Source organism: Typopeltis vanoorti, chromosome 9 (assembly GCF_054136105.1).
Source record: "Typopeltis vanoorti isolate ZY-2024b chromosome 9, IOZ_Tvanoo_1.0, whole genome shotgun sequence".
NCBI classification, from domain to species: domain Eukaryota; kingdom Metazoa; phylum Arthropoda; class Arachnida; order Uropygi; family Thelyphonidae; genus Typopeltis; species Typopeltis vanoorti.
The window spans coordinates 115,788,879-115,812,420 of NC_143557.1; the positions used below are offsets into that span (position 1 = coordinate 115,788,879).

General features: G+C 36.0%; 1 protein-coding gene across 1 annotated transcript in view; it reads right to left on the minus strand.

Moving 5' to 3' along the window:
* The window catches only part of LOC150103444 (protein CBFA2T1-like), a 58,677-nt gene that overhangs the window by 15,117 nt on the left and 20,018 nt on the right, over positions 1 to 23,542 (minus strand). Inside the window, exons 2-8 of the mRNA XM_090398048.1 lie at positions 14,769 to 14,897; positions 14,393 to 14,655; positions 7,452 to 7,541; positions 7,112 to 7,299; positions 4,099 to 4,301; positions 779 to 843; positions 430 to 643 (exon numbers count right to left, since the gene is read on the minus strand). Coding sequence (XP_090254174.1) covers positions 430 to 643; positions 779 to 843; positions 4,099 to 4,301; positions 7,112 to 7,299; positions 7,452 to 7,541; positions 14,393 to 14,655; positions 14,769 to 14,897 — 1,152 coding nt within the window. The remainder of the gene's footprint in view (positions 1 to 429; positions 644 to 778; positions 844 to 4,098; positions 4,302 to 7,111; positions 7,300 to 7,451; positions 7,542 to 14,392; positions 14,656 to 14,768; positions 14,898 to 23,542) is intronic.

Sequence of the window (23,542 nt, forward strand, 5' to 3'; positions counted from 1 at the left end):
GCCTACCCACCAGGCCGCAACCACCCAGGCATGGCTGGAGGAACACTTATCTGAGTTCGGGACCATCCGATAATCTCAAATGTCTCCGAATTTAAATCGGATCGAATCTCTCTGGGATGCCAAGAGCGTGACATAAGATCCATGCATCCGGGACCGACGTCTAAGGCGCAGTTGTGGATAATACTGCAGCAGGCATTGCTGGGATCACCTCAAGCAACCCTCCAGCATCTGGTGGAGTAAATGACTCGCGGAGTACAGGCAATTATTGCGCCTAGAGGAGGAGCAACACGCTATTAAGTAGGTATCTCTAATGTTTTGTTCATAGAGTGTATATCAGAATAATCCGAAAGACAGTTGAACGCTATTGATAGAGAAAAACTAAGCAATCCAAACTATGTTGAAGAAAAATACTTAAAAATGTCCACCTACCAGCTCTTCTTCTCACTTCGGATACCCTTTCTTCGGCTGACTTATACTGAGACATAAGATCCGTTGGCCTCTTTTTAGGTTCAAAATCTGGACTATCGAGATGCCTTCTAGTCCACAATAAAAGATTTTCAGACCTTTCCGCGTAACTCCGATGATGGAGAATTGCTAGGGCCCTCTTTGTTTTCTCGACCATCCCAAGAATGCAGTTCAGCATCTGAAAAACACGATTGTTTACTAGCTAGCACCGTATTCTCAATCCTGAATACTTAAAAAGAAGAAAAGAAAGTGAAATAGAAAATGGAACACACTACAGAATAATTAACATCTAATATAAAACCGAAACACTTACCGTGTGTATGTTTTTCCATTCTTCTTCCATCTCTCTTTCTTCCCCGTAATCCCTGTGGATGGTCCCTGAAACAAGACGAATGCAGAGGTAAGAGAATTTAAACAATCGCATAGATTCTGATCACTTAACAAACAAAAAGTTTTATATTATAAATTCAGTTTATGACTACATACTAATCACTTTTATAGACTCTTTCGTAGCCTAGTCAATGGCGTCTTTTGATTAGTTCGATTCGCATCCTAGTACAAAAAGAACTTTTATAAGGGCTTCTCAACTAATTACGATCTCATCTTAAAGTGATGTCACAGAACTGTTTATCCAAAAGGTTGGTTTTTCATCCCACACAATATGCCTACCGGCTCAAGGGCACCATCATTCGACACACAAAACTGTGCTCACCTTATCTCAATGTAAATGAACAGTCAACGGATCAATGGCGGCCGGTGAAAATTTTGTGTGGGGGTGCAGCTATATATACTAAATAAAAAATAAAAAAATTCCTTTTTTCCTAATCAGTAACCAATTTATTAATAAAAAAATTTACATATTAAAAAATTGTTTTATTAAAAATATTTCACCCTCACCACGAACAAACACCAATAATAACAGTTTCGTATCTCACAGAAATAACGCGCGCAAGCATACGATACACTGCCCAAACGACGCGTCACTTGTAATGCAATGAGAAGCACAAACGAATATTGCGAGGCTAGCTACAATTGGCCTAACGTGATAATTCCGACACTGAGTTAGATCGCAGTGCATTTGTTTCGTAATCTAAAGCGTGAATCGAACAATTCCAATTATTAACTATTCAATCAATGTCGAAATATAAGCTGTAACCTTTAACAGGTTGTACTGCATTTATATAATGTTGTAAGCCTTGTTATTATTTATAAACAAAATTTCATTTTTTCTTGGGGATGCCGCAGTATCGCGGTGCTTATGAATGAGCCGCCACTGCGTCAGATACTAACTAAACAGAATCATTTTGAGTCCTCTTAATAATATAACATGATCAAACATTATTTTGCGTTGCTCACTATTATGAAACGCAAAATAGTTCTATGAAAATTATTTCTACCGAAAAAATTAGCAAAGCCCATGAAAACTCCAAAAGACTGTTTCATGTTGTTATTGTTACTGATTCACAGACTTTAAAAAAATAAATAAAATGGAAACCACAGACTTTTTAAACTTTATATTACAGTGTGCTTGAAATTCAATTATTATCCGACCAACATAAGTATAATTAGGGGAGTTTCTTTCTCTAGTGCAGCAGCTCTCGCGATAAAAGCCAAAATCTGCATAGCTTACGCTATTCTGACCTTTCCCAGGCTCTCTTACTCTTTCCCACTCTTCTTTGTTAAATATTTCTGATTATTTAATATCAATATACGCATTTTAAATGTTAAACTAATGCAGGATTGTAAGACAGATTACCTTATAAGGTAATTTGTAATCTCTCATTATAATACGGAAAAAATCATGTACAGGTAACCCTCGTATAACGCGGTACTTATACAACGCGGTCTAAAATTGTAACCCTTGTTGAACGCGGTACTTATACAACACGGTTCCGATAAAAACACGGTCTACAAATTGTAGTAACCCTTTATCTCTTCATATGTTTTTCACCGCGCGACTTAAAAATCAAATTTTATCTTCGTTAAATTTGTGTCTGCCTGTATCCCGCATGTAATTATAAGTAGCGAATTTATATTAGGGGAAATACCCTTTAGCACGCATGTACCTCAATTGTTTATCGTATAAAACGTTTATTGTTGAAAATTGTCTTCGTTTTCTGCCAGGAAAGTGCATTAAAAATCATAAGTGTGCTCATCTCAAGCTGAGCACTTTATTTTCTGATGAGTTACATACAATATGTAATGCTTGCTTTTTTGTGTAAAAAAATTATTTTTATAGTAATGTCAACGAAAAGGAATAACCAACATTGAAAACAAAATTAATTTCTCTCGAAGAAAAATATTCAAAATCTTGGATCGGTTGAAAAATGGAGAAAAACCAGAAGTTTTTGCAGGGACTCTGAATTTAAATGAATCAACAATTCGAACAATCAAACAAAATGAACATAAAATCCGAGAAAGTGTTTATTGCTGGGTGAACGATAAGTGCAAAGCGCGTTGCTCGCGTACGCGATATTCTAATGGAAAAATCTCTAATGATTTCGATAAGAAGATTGCACCTCAAAAGAAAATTCCTATGGATGGAAATCTTATTAAACAAAAAACTCTCAAAGTTTATAAACATTTATAGTGCAGACCAGGTGTTCAATGCGGATGAATCCGGGTTATACTGGGGAAAAAAAGTGCAAAAACGCACCTACCGGTATATTTTGAAAAATGAAAGATCAGCTTCTGGATTCAAAGATAGAATTACGCTACTGTTTTGTAGTAATGCATCAGGTGATTACATGACAAAAGCAGTGTTTATAAACCAATCCTCATGCTATGAAAGATTAAAATATGCACTATTTTATTTTGCCTAAAACATTTATGCATTATGTGCAATGAAGTTTAAGTACAATTTGTAATTTGTATACTTTTATACTATGTATTTGTTTCATAGTTTTCTTAACTTACGTGAATTGCCTGAATTAAATAAAAATATATTTTTTGTTGGATATGTCATTGTTGTTTATATAATTTAAAAAAAAAACGATTTCGGAACATAACCCTACTTTTTCTATGTGATCTGAGACTCACATAACGCGATTTATATAACGCGGCATTTCTGCGGAACCTAACATCCGCGTTATACGAAGGTTACCTGTATTTTATAAAACAGCGGTACCATACTGTCTACAATGAAAATGTATCAGGCAAAAAAACATTCATCAGTGTGACTTGGAAGTGGGAATTCGCAAGTTTATTATTACCTGCAGCTTCCATGGAGTCCAAGGACGCATCGCAGGGCACTGTACCACACACACACACTGCTATGTCTACGCTACTTAATCTCCTATCTTTATTCTGTTAATGATGTATGTTTTCTGACCGATTTTCCTATATGCTGGATGAAATCAATATTTATGACAGAGAAAGAAATCCTGCTGATTCCGTATGAGATCGGAAACTCACTTTTTTTTTTTTTTTTTTTTTTTTTTTTGTAGCCAAAACTAAATATAAATAAAAAGCTGCTAACTTAACATTAGAAATAAAGAAACGGTTAATTTTTTGACGGGCCTTTATTGTCAATGTTTTGCAAATCTGAAATTGTAACTGAGTGTACCGAAGTCACTCCATTCTCGAGTGATACGAGCTAAATCGTTAACATTTCTAGATGTAGTGGGAACTCACGTTCTAGCCTTTCGTATCGTTCGTAGCGTTCACGATCTCTGTACAGATTGGCACCATCGTCGAAACGGAAACCCAGGTTCGTTGGCATAGTGGGTGCGGCAGGGCTTATCCTCGATGATAAAGTTGGGCTGGCGATAGCTTGGAGTCGTTTGGCTGGGGGTCCATCACCGTTACCTTCGCTAAAGCCGTTTTCTTTCAGACGTCTGGAACGAATGATAGTAACAATACCTTTACTTCCATATATTAGTAACATGCATATAAAAGTTATATATATAAACTTATTAAACCATAAAGCATTTGCTTCGAATTAGAATAAATTCAGTTAATTTACAGGATATTTATTTAGCTTGGATCTGCATAACTGAACGGTTTCTCAAAAGGTGAGATATCTCGGATGTTGAATCAGTTGAAAAATAACTCACATTGCTTGTCTAAGAGTCATAAGTGTGGTCCTAAGATAGGAACGAGATCGCCGTCGTCTGAGAAGACATGTACGGACAAACAGAACTTCCTGTGTGCAGCAATTGACCAAAGCATTTAATGAAGGCTGTTCCTGCCCCATATCTCATCGAATTTTATGCAGGAAATTGAGAGGGTCGGTATTTCGTAAATCTATACGGAAACCACTGACTTCTACAAAGAACCGGAGAGTTCGTCTGCAGTGGGGTCAAGAACACCGTGAAACTGGGAGAAAAAGTCGTGGTCCGACGAGTCACGGTACGCCTTGTTCTGTACTGATGGTATGCAGAGAGTTTGGCGGGAGTCCCGTGAAGCAATGAACCCAGATTGCCTTGTAAACACAAATCAAAGTTCTGGAGGTGGTGTGGGGCATGTTCTGTTGACACGGAACGGGTCCCATGACATGGCTGGGAGGTCGGGTGCCCTCTAAGGAATATCTGAACACTGTTGCGGATCAAGTCCATCCCCCAATGTTGACTTTTTATCCAGTAGGTGATGATTGTTTTATGGATGACAATGCTACGCACGAGAATTGTTCAGCAAGCATGACATCCCCTCCCACCATCTTCCCTGTCGACCGCAAAGCCTACCCCATGGAGAATGTATGGGACATGTCAGAAAAAACAGATCCGGCAGCAAAGCCCTCTTCCGTCAAATCTGAGCCAGTTAAAATCTGTGGAATCTTTGCCAAACTGAATATCTGCTGTAATTGGGGCTAAAGGTGATTTAACATGGTATCAAATAAATTTTAATTCAGTGGCCAATCTTGTATCTAGTAAATATACATTTAATATCAATTCTACAGCTTTGGCTAATGGGTGAGTTTCAATCCAACTTTCTTGCAAGGGAATTTAAAAAAAAAAAAAAAAAAAAAACTCGCATGAGGGCACACCATCTAAACTTTGTTTTGTCCTAGAGAACAACTCGATTTAACTCAGCTCTGTTAAAACAACCAAATAATAATAATTTTCATTTATTTGTTTCTCAACTGTTCGAGAATGTCTGGTATGGGTTATCACATTCTCGAAATTTTGATATCCCAAAAGATTTATATCAGCCACATCGTCTTTAGTCGAAATATTATATTCTCGTCGAGACGAGAGGAACTTTAATATGAACCTTTTGTTTCAATTGAAAGCGAGTTAGCCGACCTCATACGATGGTAGCAAGGTTTTATTCCCGGAAATTCGAGATTATCATCGCGCATAGAGGTAAATCGGATCTACACCCTCTGCCCAAAAAGAAACCGAACTTTTCGAAAATAGAAGAAACTAGTGGCGCCACCTGTTGTATCTTTTTGTTGTCGAAAGCGGCAACCTTCATGAGTGTTGTGTCAACTGTTTATGACATTTGTTTCATTAGAAACCGAGTTATAGTGCCAAGAGTGACAGCGTGTTTTGACGAACGGTCGGTCGTCACGATATTCATGCCGTACCCGACGAATTCTCGCTATCAATCGCTTCAAAACTTGGAGATAAAATTCACCATTGACCGTTTGTCCAGGCGGAACGAATTCTTTGTGGATAATGCCCTTGGAATCGTGGAAACAAATCAGCATTGTCTTTACTTTTGACTTCTCCAAGCGATTTTTTTTTGGATGCTCCTCTTCTGGTGGTCTCCGCTCAGCACTGTGGCGCTTTGTTTCCAGCTCATACTGAAAACACCATGTTTCGTCACCAATGACGATCGTTTCAAGGAAGTTTGAGTCCTTACGAGTGGTTTTAATGAGGTCCTTGCGGTGTTCAATTCGATACATTTTTTGGTCGTCGGTCAACTTGTGGGGAACAAATCGCGAATTTAATTTACGAAGGCCCAAACTCTCGGTCAAAATGTTGTGCATAGTTGAATTTGGAATCCCCAGTTCAACTTCAATCAATCTCACGGCTGATTTTGGGTTTTCTTTGATGAAATCACGCACTTTTTCGATGTTAACTTCGCTCAGTCTAGTTTTTGGACGGCCCAAGTTTTCGTCGTCCTCAAGCGTCTCACGACCACTTTGAAATCGCTTCAGCCACTCGTAAACTTGATGCGGGATAAGCATTCATCACCGTATGCTTTTTTAAGCATTTGATGCGTTTCGGTAAAACTTTTACCAAGTTTAGCACAAAAGTCAATCGCAGCTCTCTGTTTGAAACTCATTTTCCGACCGTTCGTCAAAACACACTTTAACTCTTGGGACTATAACTTGGCTTCTAATGAAACAAATGTCATAAACAGTTGACACAACATTAATGAAGGTTGCCGCTTTCGACAAAAAAAAAAAAAAAAATACAACAGGTGGCGCCACTAGTTTCTTCTATTTTCGAAAAGTTCGGTTTCTTTTTGGACATAGGGTGTAGTACACACTCAATTTGCTGACAAAATGTATTATCAGTGGCGGTAGATGGCGTTGTATGTAGATAATATTGTGGAGTAGTAGTATGTAGATAGTGGCATTGTATGTAGACGGTTGGCTATGTGCAGATGAATCCTTGGAGGTATCACGTAATAATAATAACATTCTATAAAATAAAAGTATTAATCACTTTAAGCACGTGACTGATTTCCTACTTACACTATCGGAGGCGTTCGTCTTTTGTTGTTTTCTTTGGTATCTGACTGGAATATTTCGAAAGGTTCACATCCCGGATGAGTGTTCGGATCTAACACAATCTGCTCGTGCTGACGAAGATATTGTTGCGGTGACTGTTTGGCGAGACGGGAGAAATGAAGAATTTCGGTCTGCAGTAACGGAAGGTGAGACTAGTGAGGGAGAGAAAAAAAAAAAAAAAATGAAAGAAAAGAAACAGTGTTAGTTATCTGTCGAACAAAGACAAAAAAAATACATGCCCATAATCATGATGGTTGAGCGCAAATTAAAATTATTTTAATTTTAAAATCATTAAAAATCGCACCTTGAGGAACGGGACTGCAAACGGCCTTAGAGGATAACTTGTGATTTCTTGGACTTTTTGATGAAAGTCTTCCGTCGTAATTTGAGAACTCTGCAATAAAATGAATAAATAATAAATGATTCAAAAAGTATATTATCAAGATTTTTTTAAATGATATAGAAAAAATGATAGTTATGTAATATAGATATCATCTTCTGGTCCTTATCCTTATAAGGACTGGCTTAAAGGGGCGAAGCAGAATGCTTTTCATCTTCCCCGTTATCTGAAGCTCTGATCATGGCAGGAAGGTAACTGCAATAGCCGAGCCTCAGTTAGAACTTCATTGGCCACAACATTGCCATCCATTACCCTCCAAGGGTATTGGATTGAATGAATCAATCCCCGCATCTCACGGTCGATTGATTCTCCCAACCTTCATCATCTTCTGGTTTATTACTGCTGTTTTAATCTAATTATAATATACTAAAAATTTAAAGGTGTGAATTGTAATTTTTAGAATTTTTTTAGTTCTTAAAATATTTAAAATTTGTTTTAAAATAATTGAAATGAAATATAAGTTAAATTATTATTTATAAGAAAAACGAATTTTAAAGAGCCATATATATTTTTTTTCATGTAGATAAATGTCTATTTTTATTTATCCCACTGAGAAACATCCTAACAGATATATTTCGCGATGCTGCTTTGTGATTTTGAGAAGATGGTTTTAAAATTATTTCACTTTTCTATTATTATTTTTTGACAGAGCTTTTGTAGCACTGCACAGTTAAACATTCTGAATTTACAAAGACACTGGACAACTAGAAATGTCGTGTAAACAACTTCATAGTCATTTAATTGTTAACTGTTTACTTTCAATTTGGGAATCGGAAATATTCAGATGGAACCACGTCTGGCGAATAGGTTGGGTGAGGCAGATATTGAAAGCTCAGGGTATGTATTGTCTGTTGCTGTTACCCTCCTGCCATGATCAGAGCTTATAGCCCTATATTACCTCTATACATTTTCTTCTACAGATAACGGGGAATATGAAAAGCACACGTTCTCTCTTTTAGTTGACATTCAAACACTTGGAGACCCACTTCGCATGTCTAAATGTTGGCGGATAATGACCCCCAATTCGTTCCCTTGATATCCCCAGAGTCTTTGCAATGTTTTTGGCTGGTATCTGTCTATCATCGAGGATCATCGCATGCACTGCATCGATGTTTTCAGGTGTGATCGCTGTGGAAGGTCTTCGTGACCTGGGGGCATCTGTTGTCTCAGGATGCTCAGTTTTATACTTGGCCACCCCCATTGCTGCATCACAGTCCCCTAAAGTTTCGCACAAAGTTTGGTGAATCTCGGTTGAGGACTTTCCTTGCAGCACGAAAAACTTGATGACGACTCTCCCCTCTGTGTCTTCGAATTTCTTCAAAACTACTGACATGGCTTCTTATATATCCTAAAAGGAAAAGAACAAGTGATTACAATTTGATGAAACATGGAGGTTAAAGAGTTTTAAGATTGTTCCTTATTGTGTTTATATCAATTACTTTAATATCCTTTTTGTTCTAGGTGTTTATCAGAACTTTTCAGCCTCCCCCCCTCGTAAAAGATTTATCACTAGGACTAAATCATTTATTCCTTTATTTGTAGCCCGGATTTGTTTTCTTTCATGAAATGCATAGATCTGCAAAACATATAACTATCATAATTGGAACCAACTTTCTTCCAGAGACTTAATATTAATCATAAGCTCCAAATTTGAATTTTGCAAAACATTTTATAATACGACGTATCATCGAGTATTTCTTTACTAATTAGAAATCTAACTCCGGAGTTAATCTAATACAGAAATAGAAGATAAATCTTTCGCTACACAGCAAGCTAGTTATAATTATTCATGAGCTGAGAAGGGTTGCTGAATAAAGAACTTTGTCCCGCGAGTTTGGAGTTAAACCGAAGGACACTGAACAACGAAATAAATTAAAAGTATATTTTGTTGTTGCAATTATAAACCTATCAAGAGTTTACTTAAGAAGAATATGATTTGCTGACGTGGGACCCTTATGGTATTCAACAGAGAATTTTTGCCATCTTCCAATTCCAACAGCTGTCAGGCCAGTGAAACCTTAATCATACGCATTAATAAAAGGCAAACATGCGTCTTGGGCAGAGTTCGTGTCTTTTAAGTAGTGCAAATCAAGGAAATTCCGATAACAAAGATTATATTCTCAAAAGCTCTCTGGTAAAGTTGAAAAACTTTCAGTTTATTTGATTATAAAAAATGATAGATAAAAATCCTCGGTATCGTTTATTGCTATGTATACCAACGGTCCTGGATTACAATTGTCTGCTTCAACAAGAAAACCTTAATTGGTGCTGTTTAACAGGTTGAAAATAAACTCAACTTCATTAAAAGTGCTTATTTACTTTTCCATACCCCAGATGTCTTAAGATCTCTAAATGTCAATATATCTTTAAGTTCATCCGTATAATAAAACTGCCTTATATTCTTAACCCCACATTCAAAAAGATTATCAATGTATGTGTATATTATTATTATCTGAGACCTCCAGGGAGTCAAGGACTCATCGAGGGAGGCTGTAATTTACCCAACCCAGCCATCATACCTACCCTTGAATTCATTCACACTAGACGCACTCATTACCCGTAAGGGCAAATTATTCCACTCCCTCACTGCTCTCTGAGAGAAAAACCTAGCTCTTACCCCTTTCTTGACTGAGAACAACCTTAACCTCCATGGATGCCCCCGTGTTCTCTTCCCGCCTTCCATATAACGAAAAATTTCATCAATTGAAATGCTAAAATTTATAGCCCTCCATCATATCACCCCTCTTTCTCCTGTTAATTGTATGTGGATTTTTGTAATTGTATGTTAATTGTATGTGGATTGCAGACTCTGGAATCCATATACTCGCAATCTATCCTCATAATCTAAATCCCACAATCCGGATATAATCTTTGTGACTCTTCTTTGCACCCTTTCCACAGCTTCTTTATTCCCTTGAAATCCGGGAAACCAAATCTGCGCACAGTAATCCAGGTGTGGTCTTATCAAAGCCTTATAAAGAGGCAAAATGACTACCTTATCCTTACATGTCAAGGTTCGCTTCAGCATACCAATTATCCTGTGAGTTGTATTTGCAACCTTTGCAATGTGACCTTCGAACTTTAAATTCTTATCCACCAATACACCAAGATCCCTTGCCTCTTCAGTTTCTTGTAGCATAACCCCGCTAATATAATATGCCGCTGGAACTCTAATCACGCCAAAGTGCATAACTTTACACTTACTAACATTAAACTGACAGCCATTTTCGTTTGCCCAGATTTCCAGTCTATTCAAATCATTTAGTAATTTCTGAATATCAGTAGCATCCCTGATTGCCCTGCCTATCTTCGCATCGTCAGCAAACAATGGCAAATCTGATGATAGATCCTGCTTGATGTCACTAATGTATAGATTGAACAATAATGGCCCAAGGACTGAACCCTTAGGTACACCACTGGTTACCTTAAATCTGGTAGATTCACACCCACTGTATACCACTTTTTGATATCTGTCTCTCAATCATCCCCTAATCCAAGTCAATAGATTACTTTCCAATCCCATATTATCCAGTTTACGCAACAACCTATCGTGTGGTATCCTATCAAATGCCTTAATAAAATCCAACATTATCATAGTGTATCCATTCCCTTTATCCAACTCGGCCGTAACATCGTTACAAAATTTTATTTTATTTATATGTTCGATATATATTCTTATTTTTTCATAATTTACACCGGACATTAATTTTGTGAATGCGTTTTTTTTTTTTTTTTTTTTTCCCAACAAGATTTTAATCCAATTCGTAAGTAGACCTTATTTGTTACAATTTTTAATCATTGCTTACTAGAAACAGTGTTTGTTTCTAAGGTCAGTTTCTACAAATGTGAAACTTTCTCTTATGATTGATAAGGCTTAATGTTCTCTGTTTTGTGTAAATGCACTGACAACGAAATCAGCGTCATGAAAGTGGAGAATGGAAAACATCACGCTTGACAAACATTCTACGAACTTCTGAACATGCGCATTAGACAGATGATACTCTCTACACAACGGAGCAAACGATGAGCGTTAGATTCAGTGTGGACGATAAACTACTAGTAAACAGTTCACACAAGGATGGACCAGTGGTCAACGATGCGGAGAGATCTGATCAGTCAAGATCGCAATTCATACTTCAAGCGATGCTAACGTACTTTTAAAAGAGAGACAGATAGAGAGAGAGAGAGAGAGATGTGCTGTTTCTTTGCGGTTTTTCTGCTTAACCCCCTTTCCTACGGATATTCGGGGTTTTTCCTCCGAAAATAGAAAAAGCAAACTAGAAAAATCACGCACAATTAACAGGTGGTACACTCGTTTCATAGCCTTATAGATTTCGTCCTATAGATTTTGAAGCTCCCCTTCTGTGTAGAAATGATTAAAAAAATAAATAAATAAATAAATGTATTCTTATCATATGGATGATTGGAATGCCACTACGAAGTCTCCAGATCACGTGACTGTGCGTTAGGGGGAAAACCTCCTCCAGGTGCGTCACACCCCATTGTTCACGTGTGTACGTTTGAGAGTTGTTGTAACCCAGCCAGAAGCCGTTTTTTCCACGCTTATATTCTCTGATAGTCCCCCCCCCCCACACACACACACACACAAACACCCACTTTTATGTTTCCTAAGGATCCATTTCCCCCAAGGTCCGTTACCGTTCATTTAGTACGATACGTTTGGATCGTTGTAGTCTAGCCAGGAGTCCATCCTATACTCCACCCGTTCTACGCTTATATTCTGGGACACCCCCCCTCTTTACCGCTCCCTAGTAATCTACATTTTTTTTTAATGTTTGAAATGTTTATTACCTGTTAAAGCAAACATTAAAAATAAAAAATTTAATTAGGTATGTATTATTGGAAAATTATACACAAATTTCAATTACAAGCTGTGTGCACTTATTTAGTGTTCGGTAACAAACACAAATAAACACATATAAATGTAATTCGCTTATTGTTATTATTAGGCGGAGTATTTGAGGAAGAAGTTGTTAAACTTAGAAATGTTATTAAATTCTTTGAGTAGAGTCTTTGTGTAGGAGCTTCTGACTTGAAATGTGAATCTGAACTTCGAGAATAAACGCTAAGGATATCTGATCTTCCATAAATGGGAAATGGATGTAATGCCTCATCTACTGAGCGCCTTCATGGCTCAGCCGACAGGACGACACAACAGCTGGAAAAGATCTGGGTTGAAGTCCCGTATAGAATGTGATGTAAGTTAGCCGGTCTCTTATACTTAATCATTAAAATAAGAGCCTAAAAGGCTTCATTCACTTTAAGCAAAAGTAAATTATTTTAAAAATATATATAGTATATACGTATTTCAATTTTATAGCCAGATTAAAATTTTATATATCCTTTGGCATAGTTTGCACTATTTAAAATACATGAACTCGGCTACGAGCCCATTTATGCACCTTTTATTAGTACGTTTAGGTTTCATTGGCCAGACAGCTATTTCGCTGTTTGGTTCTCATTAGAGACCTTAAGAGGACAAAAAAAACCTGTCTAACTGTAATAATCATCTTCGTGTCAGAAAGTTATAAAAGTCTTTTTCTAAATAATAGATTTAAAATAATTAACAAGGATAAATTATATTATAAATCGAAAGTTATAATTTATATACAAACAGAATAAAACATTTAAAGTAAATAATAAAGACAAATTATAATAAATATATAATAGATATTTTAAGTATAGATATAAATAAAGAGCTGATATTTCCAGCTCGGCATGCTTGTGGCAATCGATGATTTTTTTTAGGGGGGAGGATGGACTGATTCCTTGACTCTTTATACCTTCATCTGATTGAAGAAAATGTGTGGGCCGGGTGTTATTTAACTATAGGCTCTGGTCATGGCTGGGTAACGGCAATGGCCGAGTCTCAGTTAAAACTTCATTGGCTACTGAATAAGTAAAGCCATCTCTAAAAATTAGAACGATCCCTAGACCACTCCATAGTGGCCGAAAGACCGTCCAACTCAGCGTTGGCTCCACTCAGTGACGAGCTTCCCCCCCCCCTCCGAGCAGAACCGCTCATATTCCAAGGAAAAGCATCCACCGACACAGTCCCTGACCGGGCCATGCCGGAGAACACCCTCCCCGGAGACTCAAAATGCTCTCTCGGGACAAATCCCCCGAAATCTAAGCCCCACCCCCCCTCACCGGGAGCAAAATTTCGGAAGGAGCGAAACTCAACGTCCCAGGGTGACGGCAATATGGAGCCTCAGGTTAAAACTTCATTGCATTACACTGGTTTCTATACCTCATCATCGATAAAAGTCCTTATAAGGACTGGCTTAAAAGGGCGAAGCAAGAATGCTTTTCATCTTCCCCGTTATCTGTAGAGAACAGTGTAGGGATAAGGTGTTATTGAGCTATTAAAGCTCTGATCATGGCATGAGGGTAACAGCAATAGCCGAACCTCAGTTAGAACTTCATTGGCTACAGCACTGCCATCCATTACCTTCCCTAGGTGCCCATTTTAGTCGCCTCTACGACATGCATGAGCTACATTGGAGCTATTCTTATCCCGGCCACCACACACACGGGAGGTACCAAAATCCATCCTCGATAAAATAAAATAAAATTTAATTATATTGTTCTGATATAAAATATTTAAAAACGTGTGTATTATATTTTTAGAATTTCAAAAAATAATTTAATTAATTTGATAGATAGAAAAATTTATTAAAAATAAGATATAAGTTACATCATGATTTTAGGAGAAATTAAATAATATGACTTGCTAAATAAGTATAAATAATATAAATGTTACTTTCATTTTAAATAAACTGAGAACTTTTTATCGATAGAAAAAGATATGTTTCCGAACTTACCACTAATCCTAAGATTAGTCCATGAATTCTCTCTCCAACTTCCATTGAGATTTCATTCCCAAACTGTTGTAGCGTAGTAAGAAATCGTTTCAGTTTACCTAACTGCCGTACTTTGCAACCGAGGGGTAATTCCATTTGGGGACCAGCGGTAACCACGCCTGTCAAAGAATGAGCAGGTGCAATGGTTGTTGAAGGAGGTGGAGGAGGTGGTGAAGGAGTCCGTCCCGAACTAGTGGTGTGAGGGGAAACCGAGCCATTCATATCTAGACCAAAAAAAAAAAAAAAACGTAAATTGCACGTGATACAACTGCGTTTCTATCAGAGCACGCTAATTCCAATGATGTTAATTTAGACGTCACAAATATCGGATACTTACTCTGCATGGATGCAGTTTTATGTATGGGTAACGATACAGACACCGACAAAGCACCAGACGTTGGCGCTGATAGCTGTGGTTTTACGACAGCATCTGGAGAGTCCGGCATCTTAACATTTGGACAAAAATCTAAGAAGAAGATATATATATATAAAGTGTTATGTGCTTCTCGTGAATCACTTTTGTGTAATTGCATTTTACATTATCATCGGCTTATAAATGATATAAAATACACATAATTATATAATATATAAAGTAAAAGAGAGAGTACCAATATTCAAAACACAATTACTGCATTACAAATAATGTTATTTCATAATTTTCACCTTCATCATCATCATGTATTGTATACTTTTGATCAGGGGCGGTTCGTGCATAGTCACTGAGGAACTGCAGCATCCCCAATTTTTCTCGATATTAATTTATTGATATTTGCTTGTAATATTTAATTTTATCATCGACAATCCTATACAATTCTCTTATTTTGTATAAAAAAATAATAAAAATCCATCTTTTAGCACTTAGGAGGACGCTAGCAGCACTGTGTTTATCACAGTGTCATATTGCTACACGCGCAAACATATGCACGTCATAGTGACATGCGAGCTATTAGCGTAATGCGGCACTGTCAGTCGCGCAGCTCCACTGTTGTTTATATGCAGTTTGCATATAAACAACAATTTGCGCCAGTTGTAGAGTGTTCATAATGCTTATCGTGTTTACTCCGTCTCTTTAAATCGTAAATCCATTCCTTTAATTACAATTAAAGGAATGGTTTTTATTTTTAAGTAATTTTGAGTTATACTAAACTATAATTTTATCGATAATAAACAATATTTTTGCATGAAACAAAACAAGAAGAAAATATTTTTTTATTTTTAAGTAATTTTGAATTATACGAAACTGTATAATTTTATCGACAACATTTTTTTAAACATTTATTTTACCATAATTTTGATATTTTATCCAAACCCGTATACACTGTAATTGCAGTGTGTATGTATATTTCGAAAGTTGCAGCACCCCCCACGATTTCAAGCCAAGAGTCGTCGCTGCTTTTAGTCTGGTTTGTTTTTGAACTAGGTTTGGTTTAAATATAGAGTTAATTACACCTGTTATTTTTAAATATTTTGCAATTTTTACGTTTATATCTTTTTCATACGTAATCATACATCCTAGGTATGTAAATGAATTCACCTGTTCTAAAACCTTCTTATCTATTACTATCTTAGTTCTTGCTGGATCTTGTCCTTTAAAGGCCATAGTTTTTGATTTTTCCCTTGATATTATCATACCATAATCTTTGGATATCTCATTTAGATCTAAAATAGCTTTCTGTAAGTTACCTTCAGAATTTTTAATTATTATTTGGTCGTCGACAAAAAAGGAGAGTGTTTAAGTTCACAGTTGGAGAAAGTTTAATTCCTTGATGTAAATTTTTATTCCATTTTATTATTATTTCATTTAGGTAAATATTAAAAAGAGTTGCTGAGAGGGGACATCCCTGTCGGACTCCTTGGTTTATCTCTCTCGTATATGATAGCTCATGATTTAATCTTATTTGTATTTGATTATTTTCATATATACTTATGATAGCTTTTAGGATATTATTTGATATTTGTCTTTCTTTTAATGTGTTAAATAAAATTCCCACCTTCAAACGACTCAAAACATATATAAAAGCTACCAGATGGCATCACTAGCGTCACTGGTTTAGATCGAAGTATTTAATAGTTACATCAGTGTGTAAGATTTGCAGACATTTAAGTGAGGAGTCTGAAGGTCTGCACGCTCCATCTGTTCATCGTCAAATTAATCAAGTAGAAAATGAAAAAGAATAGGAAAAGCCTTCATGGTAAAAGAGAAACCTCTAAGAACGGCTCTGCACTGACACAGGTTATTAAAATAAAACACAAAACACACTCTAGTACATTTACAGAGAGGTTAATATTAAGTGTACAAGAGTATGTTAGCGGAGAATTATTTACTTGGGAGTCTGGTTTGTGTCAATAAAAGCACCAGCTGCATCGGGCTATTTGTCGCTGGAAAGAGGGAAAAAGAAAAAAAAAAAACCACCTTTTTAAGTATCGGATGGTAAAGCCATGTGGTCACTATCACAACCTTGCCAACCCTCCCTCTTTTGTTTCCCCCAATTTCACTTGCATCGCATGTTATACAGGGAGGAATAAAAATATTTAGTCCTTTGGGTTTCTTTCTCCAAAGGCGTGTAAATAGTGGAAAAATTTAATCTTCATGCAAATATTATTTGTATTGATCCGATGTCTAGAATAGGATAGTTTGTTTCAGGAAGTTTAAGAAGGCAGGTGTTAGACAAATCCCACCTGTTCGTGAAAAAGAAGTATTAGGAAAAGGTTTTAGGACCACCTTTATTTTACCTTTGGAGTCAATGTTTATATGCGTACCATATGTGAGGATGGAACATCCCCACATATGGCACGCATTTGGAATATTACATAAAATTCATCTCATATTTGGGATCCTTTTGAATATTTTTCTCTGTTGTATACACGAGTTAAAAAACTGAAAAAAAGAATCATTTGTCTGCAGATTTTAGAATATTGTTACAAGTTTTGAAGAAATCTGAGCTTTCAGAAGAACAGTTTAACACTGATGTAATGTTATTGCATAATCGCCAGGAAAGATCCATCACATCACGTGGTTATCTCCATACTTCTGCCTCTGATAAACAGAGTATGAAGATGACTGCTAATCTTGATTTTCACCATTAAGCCTTATCAAAATCCAACTCTTGAATCACGTGATGTTAATATTTCATCGTTTTTAATAAAATTTATATATTTTTTCTAATAAAATATAATGTAGTTTGGATTTTACTTTATAATTATTATTTTACTGCGTAAGTTTTTCTGAAAATTCTAAAATAAGCAGACACCTTTAAAAGTTTTATATCTCGAGTTTAGAATAAAAGAAGATTTTTTAAAAAAAATTAATTTATAAGAAAAATTATGAAATTTCTACTATTTACTGACATTACATTATATAAAGTCTTGTTTAAATGATTGTTGAAATTTAGATTAATGTATAAAGTCGCGCTGTTGTGGCTGAGGAAAAAAAAATCTTTATTTTTTTTATGTTAATGTTTTAATGGCTGCTTTATTTCCATTGCTGTATAAGCGATCAAGCTTTATATTTTAATATAACTTCCGGACAATTCATCAGATTAACCAACGAATTCTCATAATTATCACACTACAAATCCTCTACACACTTAGATAGTCTTCTCCAAATACTCTGGATTTTCTAGACATCTGTTAAATCTTCAGTCAAAACTGGGAGCCCCAATTCAATACTGGTCTGATTAACAACCTGATTAACAAATCAGCAGATTCTGGCATGGAACGTTATCAGCTTTGTTAAAGTCCAATTAAACTACATCATAGTCACCACGTTGGTCTATTTCCTTGGTGACTTCATAAAAAAGTAAGCAGGTTTGTCATAACCAATATCCCCCTTAATGAAGCCATGCTTTGCCATTTTCAATAACTTATTCCTGTCAAGAATAAACTGAATACTATTCCAAATTAATTTAAGACGTAAGGATCCTATGATAGTACTACATGAAGTACATTATTGTTAACCTTCTATCAACAGTTTTCCTCCAAATTCCGTCAAGACTCCAGCACTATCGAATTTACATTTCGGTCATCTAAAACACTTCTTAATGTATCAATTCATCTAGGTCATGGTCTTTCTCGGGGATTTTTCATGTCAAGATGGCATTAAACAGCTGTTTTGCTAGTCTTTCCACTCCTATTCTGTTAATATTAATAATAATAAAGTGAAGAATTATAGATCAGTAATTCTTCACTTGTGATGACCTATCCTTATGAAGTGGAATTATCCTTATAAAATTCTGGTCAGATGGAACTATTCCCAATCACAGTGACTCTCTGAGGAGATCAAAAAGTGGATTTATTAATCCACTCTTAATCGTTTTATCGCATTGATGCACTTTTCGTGGCTTTTTCTTATAACTTATTTCTGTTTGATTATTCATCCAGCTAACTCCAATTACGAAATTTACTCCTAGCGATGAACTTCAATAATAAATGATGCGTGATGTCCCTCAGTATTATCCATTTTGCATTAATATCTTCCAGTTAATACTTTTTTAGATTTTATTAACATACATCAAGCTTTTCTTTTTTTAACATACGGCTTTTTTTTTTCTTTTTTTTTTCGCAATTTCACCCTGAGTACTCTAATTATCGCTTCTCTCCTTAGTTTTAATTCGACTTTCAAGGTCCATTGAAACGCTTGATTCATTCACTGGTTAACATACTCACTCTCCATCCAACAGATCGCTAGTTCGAATCCCGCCGTGGGCATGGATGTTTGTGATTGCCTGTAGGTGGGAGACGAATTTTATCGCTGGTGTGAGACCAACGCATCAATTATTGGAGGTTTGAAGTGGCTTGAAAAGGTTCCACGTTTGGTCTCAAGAACAGGGTTTCTGGACTATGTAAAAAATAAACAAATGAATAAAAATACAAAAAAAAAAATCTTAAACTGCCAAAGTACGAAGGGCGCTACTTAAAAAAAAAATAAAATAAAATACGACACAAACTTATAAATGGAATGTTTAAAATAAAATTTAAAAAAAACTACCGTCCTTTTGGTTTTGTTTAAATACATTAACTTAATGAGGATATTTTTAATTAAAAAATATAAAAAAAATTATTTTAAGTTTTAAATTAATCGAAAAAGCTACAAAGTTACTTTAAAAATAATAAAATATAACATAATCTAAACTTTTAAAAAGGAAACCTGTATACAGAAAATATATTTTCTATTTTTATTTACATTATATTTACAGAATTAATTCTACGGTTTGTTCTCTAAATAATAAGATATAATCTCGAAAACCATAATATAAATTATGAAGCAAATATATAATAATAACAATGAATAAAACACATTCTTGGCACCCTTTAACCCTTACAGTACAATCATGCGTTTTTGGAAGCCCATTTCGATCATCAATGAAATTGATGATCGAAACTGGACATTGATTTAACACGTTAAGTTAATGTAAAATATGAATCGAATTCCTCTAGTTCTGATCAAAATAAAAAAAAAAAAAAATACAATTTGAGCTAATGATGAAATTAACATAAAATATTTTTATGTTGCGCATGCTCTTTGTGACTTTTCTCAAGAAGTTGAGCTAATTAGAGTTTGCACGTAGCGTCGAATTAGGCTTAAGTTTGGACCTTAATGTAAAGCTAAAACAAAACTTCAAAATATTTTTTAAAGCGACCTTTTTTCCTCTACTAATTACAGTCATAAATCTCCGCATAGAATAACTGCTTTTTATTTATCCCCTTATCAATAATGAATAATTGCAGATAAATATACCACGATATCTACACATACGACTCAAAGCTGTTAATCATCGGATGGCTAATCTATTCATTCTACGTGCCCCTTCCAAAATTCACGTGAGTAAGAGGAGGCTGGAAAGAGGGGTCGTGAGGAGGGGGAAATGGAATTCGTTTCGCGCTATCTACAAAGTTACAGATAATCACATGGTTCACTGACAAGGGAAAATATGTTGTGTGAGATAAGTTATATAAATTCGCAATAAAAAAAAAAGACTTTATATGGCTGTATTTGTAGGGATGTTTTCTATATAATCTGGAGGTGTCAGATATGCGAAAATGAAAACTAAATCGATTTGTAATTTTCCAAATATTCATTATTCGATAATAACACAAAACTCTTTCCAACAATGATGTTGTTTGCCACCGAATGTGGTATTTAACCAAATTTGGTTGCCATAAAATGAGTCCTTTCGATTTTCCAACACGGCACATGTGCGCAGAGTTTGTTGCCATCATCATTCATTGGCGAATTTGCCTGCAACAAAAGACTGTTGTTTAACGCGAACGTGTTATTGTCAATGCCACATGTTTTCGAAGAGAGCGAAATAACATCGACGTACATAGAGGGAAAACAATGCAATTCCAAACCACACATCGATATCATTCGAAGATCACACACACACATAGAAAAGATTACAAAACGAAAGAACTTAAACTTCATTGATCCCTCTTCTTTACTTACCTCTAAAATGGAACAACATGGTCGCTAGTCGCACTGTCACATAAAAAATAAATAAATAAAGTTACCGCGTGAATACATATACGAAGTAAAATATTCTAATGCAAAGTCCAGATGACAGACTAATTTGAAGCAACTATGTATGGCGCCTCTGTGTAGTGGTGGGCGAGAAAGAACTGCAGTGAAAACATGTGCGCTGAAATACTGCAGATTAATGGAATGAACCACGGAATGGACGGCTTAGAATCGGACATATGTTGGCTTTCTGGGGAAAGTCGTCAGCTGCGTCACAAAAGAGTGCTTGATGAATAAATGACGATCTCCAGGTTGGACACCAATCAGAAAAACGGCTGCTGTGCAGTTCCCTCTCGTATTGCCCGTTTTAGTAATCTTCTTCCCCCTCCCCTCTCTTCCCACCTGAATAACGCTTCTATCTATACTCCAGTTTCTTGGTTCTTTTTTTTTTTTTCCCTCCTCTTATTCTGTAAATTATACAATGTGAACTATAATGCGCATGCTCGACCATGTGTCTGTTTGGTAACTGTGATGCAGGTGCATCACTAAACTTAATGCCACTTCCACCAGAACAATACGCCGTTATAGTCCCGAGAGCAACAATGGTGACGTATATCACTTGGGCAGCTAACAATTGTTTCTATGGTAATTTCACGCGCAAAATGAGTCTATGAATTTTAAATATGTATAACATTATTAAACTATATGGTCAAACAAATTTCTTGAATCACTAGTACAGATTTCGGTCAATTAAGTGAGTGGAACGTATATTGCTGTCAAAATTATTAGAAACAGTATAAAATGCACGGGAAAAAAAGTCATCTGTGCAAAATATTAAGCGTGTCATAACAATAAAAGAAACCAGACTATTTAACTATGTGTAACAGTAAGTTACTGTTACATATAGTTAAATAGTCTAGAATGTTATTGTCAGTGACATACTTGGGTAAGCTATTGATTTCCGTTCAACTAGCATGGTTAGACATATAAGCAGTAGTTGGCACGTCTTGGGACAAGGCGCCACGAAGTCTGTAAAACGTTAGCATTCACTTGCTAGTCATAAAACGTTTTCAATTAACATGGATTCTTTTAATATTAAAAGATTTTTTTTCTTTTAATTAAGTTATATATAAACTATCTTATTCCCGTTTAAATCATGTATCCATTTCGAATCTATTGTTACTTGAAGTTTTTACTAGCGAATTGAATATATTGATTCATACTTCGATGTTACAATTGCAATCGTTCATCATGCTCTTAAAATCTGCTATCATAGACTATAGAAAGAAAACAATTCGAAAAAAATATTTTATCATATAAAATAGAAGTGTAAATTATATACAAAATAATATTTCTTGTAAAAAAGAATCTAATAACAAAAAACTTATAAAATTTTCTCAATTGTATAAAGACACCTTTTATTTTTTGATTTCAAGCTCTTATAATAAGTTGCATAATAGAGGCAAATTAATTCATGATTTATGTTAACAAAATTATGGAATTTTCCGCTTCACTAACTATGTTACTTGAAGGCTTATTTTATCACTGGAATATTTCATGTATTTTTCAGTATCAAACATGTTTTTTTTTTTTAAAGACATTTTGATTTTGATATTGCAGCATTGCGTAGTCAGTGAGTACACGATGCTTCAAGATCGAAATGTCTTGACAAGTATATGTTGTCAGATGCACTTAAATAGAGGGGGGGAAATGCATGAAAACTGTATAAAAGTAGTTAAACAACAGGCATGGGAAGAATACAGAAAGAATATCATTAAGGCGGCAAAATGTTTTGGAGGCTATTGAAAATCCTTTGCTATTTTTGATCTACGCTCATGAGCCAAAACATTATGAATAGCCAGCCTGTTTCATACTTCGATGTTACAATTGCCTCATACCAGGTGACGTTATCCTGGTATGAGGATTGTTCTCATAAACATCAATGGATTCTTTTGTCCCCACTGAAACACACCATAACCAATTCTGACCTAGGGAATTATTTCGGACCAAGTGTAGCCTTATATCATTGCAGTGTGGCCAGATGGATCTTAACTCTTCCAGAAAAACGCCCCGTATTACAAGGCTCGTATCGTGCAAGCATGGTTCGAAGAGCATAACCAAGCCTTCCGTGCGTGTGCTCTTCTGACCACCTGATTTAAATCCCATTGAGCATTTGGGGATGGTGTGGAACGCAGCATCAGCCGGTCGACGCCAATGCCTCTCTCTTGCTGACCTCCGGGACATTATCCTGTCTAGTTGTTCCAGAATACTAGTACCTTCCGTGGTCTAGTGGAGTCGTTGCTATGATTGATACAAGCGGTTATCTCCGTCAATGGAAGCTCAATATGCTCGTTGTGATGTTCGGCTTGTGTGCCGCTACACTTCCGTGGAAACCCAGTAAATGGAGTTCTTTTCGTACAGTATTAGTGCTCGCCATGGTGATACTGGCGCTCTGGAACTCATCAGCGATGGTCTGCGTAGCCAGTTTTTTGCATGCCACCCGTTTTAACATCCTTCTGTCCCTGTCAGTCATTTCCGGCGGCTGCCCTGAGTATTTTCCTGCACCAGTGATGCCAGAACGTCTCCATTTGTTGATCACATCGCCAACCGTTGATTTCGGATGCTCCAGTTGAGCATGCCACCAATGCGACAGG